The sequence below is a fragment of the Papaver somniferum genome, chromosome 4 (assembly GCF_003573695.1).
Source record: "Papaver somniferum cultivar HN1 chromosome 4, ASM357369v1, whole genome shotgun sequence".
Lineage (NCBI taxonomy): Eukaryota > Viridiplantae > Streptophyta > Magnoliopsida > Ranunculales > Papaveraceae > Papaver > Papaver somniferum.
Window position 1 is genome coordinate 31,509,742 of NC_039361.1, and position 10,151 is coordinate 31,519,892.

The 10,151-nt window shown below is 37.7% G+C and overlaps 1 protein-coding gene and 1 pseudogene across 1 annotated transcript; both read right to left on the bottom strand.

Annotated features, from left to right (window-relative positions):
- Nucleotides 1-360: 360 nt before the first annotated feature.
- On the bottom strand, nt 361-2,732 carry LOC113272283 (annotated as a pseudogene).
- A 5,682-nt stretch (nt 2,733-8,414) lies between these two features.
- Nucleotides 8,415-9,375, bottom strand: LOC113273698 (60S ribosomal protein L10-like). Its single transcript, XM_026523335.1, has 3 exons — nt 8,857-9,375; nt 8,640-8,720; nt 8,415-8,554 (listed from the first exon to the last, which is right to left on the bottom strand). The coding sequence occupies exons 1-3, from the start codon at nt 9,024-9,026 to the stop codon at nt 8,536-8,538; spliced, it is 270 nt and encodes an 89-aa protein (XP_026379120.1). The 5' UTR covers nt 9,027-9,375; the 3' UTR covers nt 8,415-8,535.
- Nucleotides 9,376-10,151: the final 776 nt, after the last annotated feature.

Sequence of the window (10,151 nt, forward strand, 5' to 3'; positions counted from 1 at the left end):
GACTATTACTGAAGAAGGAATCTGAATAGTTTCACTAGCCAATTGCCTGAAAACTGCTATATTATCTTTAGTGATGCAGCTTATGACAAGAACTCTAACTTATCTGGAATTAGTTTGATTATGAATGATATTACAGGTGTATTCCTTGGATGCAAACTCAAAGCCGGGAATGTGAGGAATGCTGAGGAGGCGGAAAGTCTGGCTTTCCTGAGGCGGTGAAGTGGGCAAAAGAGAAAGATTTAGAAAAAGTTTGTTTTGTCAGTGATGCTAAAACAGTCATTGACTCTTCAATTTCAATAATAACCAATTATTTTGGTATAATAACTCACTCTTAGATGACTGTAAAACAATTATTCCCAGTTTTAGCTTTGTTAAGTTTCAATTCTTGCGTAGAAATCATATTGTACTTGCAGATCTTGCAGCAAAGTTTAGTAGAAGGTCTAGAACTTCTGGAGAATGGATGGGATTTATCCCTGAATTTCTCAATTCTACCATGTAATCCACTCTCTATCAATATCTCATTTTTTCTAGCAAAAAAAAAAAACTTAATTCCGCCACCATGGTACGGAGTCGGAGTTGTAAATTTGTAAAGCCAAACTGATTTTGGCCGACCGAGTTAAATCGGTCTGGCCGACTGAGTTAATTAGAACCGAGTCAGGGTCTGGATTAAATGAGTCAGGATTTGAATTGGTTTTGGCCTGATCCATGTGCACTGGCACATCACAGCTTCATTCCATCCATATTGGCGCTTCACCAGGCCAGGCCATGGCTTGCACCTGCAACACAAGCATTGAACCACCGCATCTGCAACTGTAGCAGCAATTCCATACAACCCACATAAGCTACCTAGCCATCTCCTATATGAGCTCAAATCTCAGCTGCTTCACTTCATCGCAACCACTACCGCTTCTTACTTGCAGTCTTATTCTCTCATTCAATCACACCATTCGTTGCTCCAGTTCAGCTGTAGTGACCACCATTAACTCCATATAACACACCAGAACCCTTGCCTGCAGTTGTAATCACGTCACACCATGACCTGCAATATTCACCACCACCAGTTACACGCCTTGCTACTCCAGCTGCAACTTCATATCAGTCATTTGAACACTGCAAATCCATCTCAACTTGCAACTCACTTCAATGCTCAATAAAATACAACATCGCCTCAATATCCAACCCATCATCTCAACGATTCTGTATCCATAGGGTGTAGGTAGGGCACGAGAATACGAGATACTCATAATAGCACTTGAAGGAGGTAAGGCACTACTGCCACTGCATCATTCTATTGAGAAATCATGCATTAATCTTAGTAAACTGGATACTTGGACATCTCTGAAAACAAAATTGACGGGATATGGAAAACAAACCTTAGCACTGACACCGTCTGCAACGATTCTTTTCTATGACTTCCATTTGAGTAGTCATTTTGGCTGAACTTTGTGAATCCCCTTAAGATAAATACAAAAACAATGGTTAATGATCACATCTACACCAGTAACAGGCCTAAAGATTTGAAGAGCTTTTGCCTCTCTTTACGTGTAAATTTAATTAATAAGCAGATGTCTTATTAATAGGAAAACATACCACTTCCTGCTGACAATGATCGTTTGACGTCCAGGGAACTTGAAGTTGGCACGACAAAGGGCTTCCTGGGCATTGTTGCCATTGGTATCCTTACAGCGAACTGATATGAGGACCTGACCGATTCTAACTCTGGCACAAGTACCTAGGGGTTTACCAAATGCTCCTCTCATACCAATCTAAAGCCTATCAGGTCCAGCCCATGAAAGCATCTTGTTTATACGCAATACATGGAAAGGATGTACCCTGACTCTTAAATGGAAGGCGCCCTTCCCATCAAACTTGGTCATGTACTTGTTACAGGTAATACGAGTAGCCTCCAAAGCTTCACTTGATACATTTTCCTTCTACCAACTCACCAAGTGGATACAAAAGGGGAACTCATCAACTCCTTTCTTTGTCATCCCAACATCATAAATTATAATCTTTGGGTCACGTACACCACGACAGTACCTGGATTTTGGGTATGGCTTGTTCTTAATATGCCTGTAACATATATAAACCAATATAAGTACGCAATAAGTGATTGATTGCGTAGACAACCCAGTAAATTACTAAATATTTTGTTTTATAATTCATAAGTTGTTGCATGAGGACCAAATATGCATAATGAAAAAGAATGAAAAATACTCATACAAAGAAACATCAGCTGCAAGGTTTTAGAAATCATTACCGACACGTTAAGCACTTATAATAGCAGGTGTTAAGTACCTTAAACAGCATCAGCTCTAACCCATCAGTTCTAGACTGCAACAGCAATACTGCAATCCAATTACCTGCAATTGTACCAGTGCCTCAAACCAGCTTACAGCACTTAAGCTTCAATTATGCATTTCCATCTCCAACTCAGGTTCAAGACTGAGCTTAATATGCTCGGCTTGTACTCAAGAACCACAACTAGTTTACAGCTTCATTACCAACACTTCCAGCCTTTTTCTCGAACTCGGACTGACCAGCCATTGGACCATGACTAATAGAAACAACACCTCCAACGCACAGTCCTTCTCTTTACTGATCTGCAACAAAAAACCCCATTTTATGTTCTTCTGATTCTCCAACTCAGTCACAGTTTCACCTAAATCAGCCAGCATCTCAATCATCCTCTCAGCTTCACATTCCAACTCAAACCCCATAAGCAGAACCATTAATCACCACCATAAACAAACCCCAATCTTCTCCTCTCTGATTTCATCTGCGAATTTCTTCATTTCTTACTTAACAACACCAGATTCGAAACTTGGTTTGAAATCGAACCACTCTGTATTCCTGAAATCCGTCAAAACCCTTGAAGTTCATCTCAATCACCAACTCGAATCCTTCCTATAAACCCTAATTGTTTCAAACAGAAACAAACCCATCTTGATTTGCAGCTTCAATTTCAGAATCCTTTTTCCCATCGATCTGAACTATCAATACCTCCATCTCTTCTACAGCATCAGCTCTTTCAGGTGAAGAAAACCCATCACGACATCTAACTCAATTGAAATCTTGTGCAATATTAGTTCCAAGTTTTTTGCACCACACTCATTGAACGAAAGTAGTAGTACAATCATTAATTGACACATTGCGGTCAAAATTATTGCACAGGTCACTGAACTGCCAAGGGATTTGGTTTCTAATAAGATAAACCAAATAAAATAAAATAAAAATAACCATTGAAAAATTAAAACTCTGAAATTTAAGTCATAAATGGTTCTCAAACGCCATATCATAATAAGTCTTACATTCTTAAACTTGGAATAAAATGAAAATAACCATTAAAAAAAAGAACTCTGAAATTTAACTCATAAATGGTCCTTAAACGCCACATCAAAATAAGCCTTACATTCTTAAACTTAAACTCATAGTACTTTTCTTATGCTTAGGGAACAACTTGAAGACAACTATGTATGAGTGCACCATCTGATGACAGTGATAATGGCCACCACAGTACCCACTGTAACTGTGTAGTATGTGAGTTTTTGTTTCGCGATTGTGGAATACACTCTAGAAAGCCAACTTGATGTGTGCAAATTTAGGATGTCGCTCACATCCTTATAATGATACCTTGTCAGAGAGTGTGCCTTCGTCTTCACAAGGTCTTGGAATAGTTTTACCACGGAAGAGTAATCCATACTTGTCACACATATCATAATTATTCAGTGGGTCCAGTACCAAATAAGGAGGAATAGGAAGTTTTAAAGTGCCCTAGTCTTCATCCTCGGCAGGAGTCCTGAAATTCGACTTGTATATGGAAGAGTGAGTAGGAGGGAATACCACGATGTCGATCTTTGATTCCTGTAATAATAACAAAAAAAAAAGCCAACTTGATGTGTGCAAATTTAGGATGTCGCTCACATCCTTATAATGATACCTTGTCAGAGAGTGTGCCTTCGTCTTCACAAGGTCTTGGAATAGTTTTACCACGGAAGAGTAATCCATACTTGTCACACATATCATAATTATTCAGTGGGTCCAGTACCAAATAAGGAGGAATAGGAAGTTTTAAAGTGCCCTAGTCTTCATCCTCGGCAGGAGTCCTGAAATTCGACTTGTATATGGAAGAGTGAGTAGGAGGGAATACCACGATGTCGATCTTTGATTCCTGTAATAATAACAAAAAAATGACTTAAAATTCTAATCAAATAACAATAAAAAAACAAAAAAAACAAAATCTGATGCTGACGTTTTGCTTTTGTTTTTCGCACCCAATGGGTAGATTTTCTTTTTTTTTTCTCTAATTAATAACACAAAAAAGGAGAGACCACCAGATAATATTAACAAATCCCTAAAAGAACATCAAAAACATGATTGCTATCATATCATTGCTCATTCTATACAAATGGTACCAACTATCAATCTTAAAAAACAAAAAGGAAAGTTCTAAACCCCATCCATAAATAATGGTCCCATTCATTAAAAGTTCTAAACTAATATATTTAATGAAGTAAATGAGAGCAAATCACTGTGTAGTTACCTCCATTTAGACTTCAAGATGAAGAGGATACCAGCTGCCTGCAATCTGTCAAAATAGAAGAATTTTTCATTTTAAGTTAGATTTAGATCTACACATTTGAAAAAAAAACAAAGAAAAGAGAACGGTGAATAATCTAAGTGATTAAAGAGACGGAGAAGGAAGAATATCACACTTGTTCTGTTGCACAGCTGAAGATAGATGGAGAAGATGAAGAAGATGGGACGGCTGCGGAAGAACAATAAACCAGCCTCAAAAACAAACACAAGTGTTCACCTTCGATTTTAATTTAGGGTTTTTTCTTGTTTTAGTAAGAAACTTTTCAGAAATACAAGATTAATGGTGGTGATTGCTATCGTTTTCGGAAGAAAATTTTGTCCTCATTCTCTTTCACTTTTTGATTGTTTGTTATGGGTGTGGGGGCCTCTCCTAAAACGTTCACCATTAGGTGACCATTACTGAACCAGGTAAGCCAAGGCATAGGTCATGGAGCTATAGTGCATGATAACGTAGAAAACATGTATTTGATTTTTCCGAATCACATGTAGAATTGATGTTTTATTCTGATATATATATCGGGTTGGGTGTAATTATTGGGGCATAATTTTAGAAGGCTATTATTGGGGCGTCACACTCCATTAGAGGGCTTCACTTGAATTCTTAATGTCCATAAAAGTGGTTATGGGATATTCTAACACATATACAAAATATCTAGATTACCCTTTAACTAGAAGTGATTTTACGTCCAGGTTTGAATTAATTCCAACCGTAGAATTTTATTTGCATGTAATTTTACGTCCAGGTTTGGATAAGTTCCAATCGTAGAAGCTCATTTTACGTCCAGGTTTCTTTTAATTCCAACCGTAGAATCCGATTTTACGTCCCGTTTTCTTTTAATTCCAACCGTAGAAGTGATTTTACGTCCAGGTTTGTATTATTTCCAACCGTAAAAGTGATTTTACGTCCAGGTTTGAATTAATTCCAACCGTAGAATTTTATTTGCATGTAGTTTTACGTCCAGGTTTGAATTAGTTCCAACCGTAGAAGCTCATTTTACGTCCAGGTTCCTTTTAGTTCCAACCGTAGAATCAGATTTTATGTCAAGTTTTCTTTTAATTCCAACCGTAGATGTGATTTTACGTCCAGGTTTGGAATATTTCCAACCGTAGAAGTGATTTTACGTCTAGATTTGGATTATTTCCAACCGTAGATATTTATTTTACGGCCAGTTTTTCTTCCCACAAAAACTTTGTCCCAGAATTCACCAAGTATACAACAAAATTCATTAATTTCATTTTTATGTAATTAAATTATATTAAAATTAACTAAATAAGGGTTGTTTAGTCATTACAAAATTATTTGAGATAAGGGTTTTTGATATTACTTATGGGTGACCCGTTTTTGTCCTATTGGGTGATGCCCCGCTAATAGAATGTGACGCCCCAATAATAGCCTTCTAATTTTAAGACTGATAATAAACCTGGTTAGTTTAGGGTCTAGTGTAATTATTTTGGTCCTATGACTATAAAACAAGAAGGACCATTAAAAAGTAATTTTTGGAAACCCCTTGTCCACCTGTTTATGTTAGTAACTAATATGACTTTATTCATTAGTGATGATTAATTAAGTTAATTTAGTAATTTAGTTAACTAATATGACATATAAAATTTACACTACGCGTGCACAGATGCTGACTCAGCTAACCGAGCAACGGATGGAAAAGCTAACAATGAGAGGCGACACTAATTTCAATCTTTTGGGGGAGGAAACGCCAATTAACGATCTTGGCAAGGGAGGAAACGCAAAATATAGTTAAATTAGTTAGTGTTTGAGTTTGATATAGTGTTATGATTAGAATAGAAATTCATTTACTCTTCTAAGGTTTGGAGGGAAAGAAGAAGTATTTGGAAAAAAGAAAAAACTAGGGTTTTTGATTTTCTTAGCAAAAATGAAACTTTATAGTGACAATGAAGACTCTAATAGTGATGAAAAAGTGGGTGCATCAGATAATCTTGATTTGGATCCTACCGATTTGCATTATTTTTTGAATGAAGAAGGGAAAGTCAACCAAAGAATGATTTAAGATATTATTCAAGCACAAGAACAATATCACCGGGAAGATGAATGTGATAATGCTTCCAATCGTCAGGTATGAGTTGTAACGATCTACAAACATGTACTTATATGTCATGATCGCCCAAAAAGAGGAAAAAAATCGGAAATTTAACCCGGGATCGGTTTATGTGATAGCACCACTTAACCCAATTCTGGAAAAATCCCTAATTTAGGAACAATAATTGGTCGTTGTTTATCACCATATGATCCGGTTGTAATAAATTTTTGGCGCGATGGGTACGTGACGGAAATCAATAGTTGTTGGTGATGCACATATGCCGATCCTTCACTTGAATAATTATGTAAAATACACAAAGCTCACAATCAGGTTATTTACGTTTATACGTAATCTGATTATTCATAAGAAAATGAAAATCAGAGGTCTAACAACCACACCCAATGTTTCTCTAGGCAATATGTATGGAAAACACCAAGAGAATTCCAAGAGAATCAACTAGACAGTCAGACTCGATCACGAAAAATTATCCAAGAGTTATATCTCAATTTCTCAAATCAATCTGTAATTGAAAAGATAGGAATCTGTGAGCCTGATTGAATATGAGAAACGACTTGGATGGTACCAAACGACTTGAAGAAAATAACCTTAGGACTATTACTGAAGAAGAAAATCTGAATAGTTTCACTAGCCAATTGCCTGAAAACTGCTATATTATCTTTAGTGATGCAGCTTATAACAAGAACTCTAACTTATCTGGAATTAGTTTGATTATGAATGATATTACAGGTGTATTCCTTGGATGCAAACTCAAAGCCGGGAATGTGAGGAATGCTGAGGAGGCGGAAAGTCTGGCTTTCCTGAAGGCGGTGAAGTGGGCAAAAGAGAAAGATTTAGAAAAAGTTTGTTTTGTCAGTGATGCTAAAACAGTCATTGACTTCTTCAATTTCAATAATAACCAATTATTTTGGTATAATAACTCACTCTTAGATGACTGTAAAACAATTATTCCCAGTTTTAGCTTTGTTAAGTTTCAATTCTTGCGTAGAAATCATATTGTACTTGCAGATCTTGCAGCAAAGTTTAGTAGAAGGTCTAGAACTTCTGGAGAATGGATGGGATTTATCCCTGAATTTCTCAATTCTACCATGTAATCCACTCTCTATCAATATCTCATTTTTTCTAGCAAAAAAAAAAAACTTAATTCCGCCACCATGGTACGGAGTCAGAGTTGTAAATTTGTAAAGCCAAACTGATTTTGGCCGACCGAGTTAAATCGGTCTGGCCGACTGAGTTAATTAGAACCGAGTCAGGGTCTGGATTAAATGAGTCAGGATTTGAATTGGTTTTGGCCTGATCCATGTGCACTGGCACATCACAGCTTCATTCCATCCATATTGGCGCTTCACCAGGCCAGGCCATGGCTTGCACCTGCAACACAAGCATTGAACCACCGCATCTGCAACTGTAGCAGCAATTCCATACAACCCACATAAGCTACCTAGCCATCTCCTATATGATCTCAAATCTCAGCTGCTTCACTTCATCGCAACCACTACCGCTTCTTACTTGCAGTCTTATTCTCTCATTCAATCACACCATTCGTTGCTCCAGTTCAGCTGTAGTGACCACCATTAACTCCATATAACACACCAGAACCCTTGCCTGCAGTTGTAATCACGTCACACCATGACCTGCAATATTCACCACCACCAGTTACACGCCTTGCTACTCCAGCTGCAACTTCATATCAGTCATTTGAACACTGCAAATCCATCTCAACTTGCAACTCACGTCAATGCTCAATAAAATACAACATCGCCTCAATATCCAACCCATCATCTCAACGATTCTGTATCCATAGGGTGTAGGTAGGGCACGAGAATACGAGATACTCATAATAGCACTTGAAGGAGGTAAGGCACTACTGCCACTGCATCATTCTATTGAGAAATCATGCATTAATCTTAGTAAACTGGATACTTGGACATCTCTGAAAACAAAATTGACGGGATATGGAAAACAAACCTTAGCACTGACACCGTCTGCAACGATTCTTTTCTATGACTTCCATTTGAGTAGTCATTTTGGCTGAACTTTGTGAATCCCCTTAAGATAAATACAAAAACAATGGTTAATGATCACATCTACACCAGTAACAGGCCTAAAGATTTGAAGAGCTTTTGCCTCTCTTTACGTGTAAATTTAATTAATAAGCAGATGTCTTATTAATAGGAAAACATACCACTTCCTGCTGACAATGATCGTTTGACGTCCAGGGAACTTGAAGTTGGCACGACAAAGGGCTTCCTGGGCATTGTTGCCATTGGTATCCTTACAGCGAACTGATATGAGGACCTGACCGATTCTAACTCTGGCACAAGTACCTAGGGGTTTACCAAATGCTCCTCTCATACCAATCTAAAGCCTATCAGGTCCAGCCCATGAAAGCATCTTGTTTATACGCAATACATGGAAAGGATGTACCCTGACTCTTAAATGGAAGGCGCCCTTCCCATCAAACTTGGTCATGTACTTGTTACAGGTAATACGAGTAGCCTCCAAAGCTTCACTTGATACATTTTCCTTCTACCAACTCACCAAGTGGATACAAAAGGGGAACTCATCAACTCCTTTCTTTGTCATCCCAACATCATAAATTATAATCTTTGGGTCACGTACACCACGACAGTACCTGGATTTTGGGTATGGCTTGTTCTTAATATGCCTGTAACATATATAAACCAATATAAGTACGCAATAAGTGATTGATTGCGTAGACAACCCAGTAAATTACTAAATATTTTGTTTTATAATTCATAAGTTGTTGCATGAGGACCAAATATGCATAATGAAAAAGAATGAAAAATACTCATACAAAGAAACATCAGCTGCAAGGTTTTAGAAATCATTACCGACTAAGCACTTATAATAGCAGGTGTTAAGTACCTTAAACCATCAGCTCTAACCCATCAGTTCTAGACTGCAACAGCAATACTGCAATCCAATTACCTGCAATTGTACCAGTGCCTCAAACCAGCTTACAGCACTTAAGCTTCAATTATGCATTTCCATCTCCAACTCAGGTTCAAGACTGAGCTTAATATGCTCGGCTTGTACTCAAGAACCACAACTAGTTTACAGCTTCATTACCAACACTTCCAGCCTTTTTCTCGAACTCGGACTGACCAGCCATTGGACCATGACTAATAGAAACAACACCTCCAACGCACAGTCCTTCTCTTTACTGATCTGCAACAAAAAACCCCATTTTATGTTCTTCTGATTCTCCAACTCAGTCACAGTTTCACCTAAATCAGCCAGCATCTCAATCATCCTCTCAGCTTCACATTCCAACTCAAACCCCATAAGCAGAACCATTAATCACCACCATAAACAAACCCCAATCTTCTCCTCTCTGATTTCATCTGCGAATTTCTTCATTTCTACTTAACAACACCAGATTCGAAACTTGGTTTGAAATCGAACCACTCTGTATTCCTGAAATCCGTCAAAACCCTTGAAGTTCATCTCAATCAC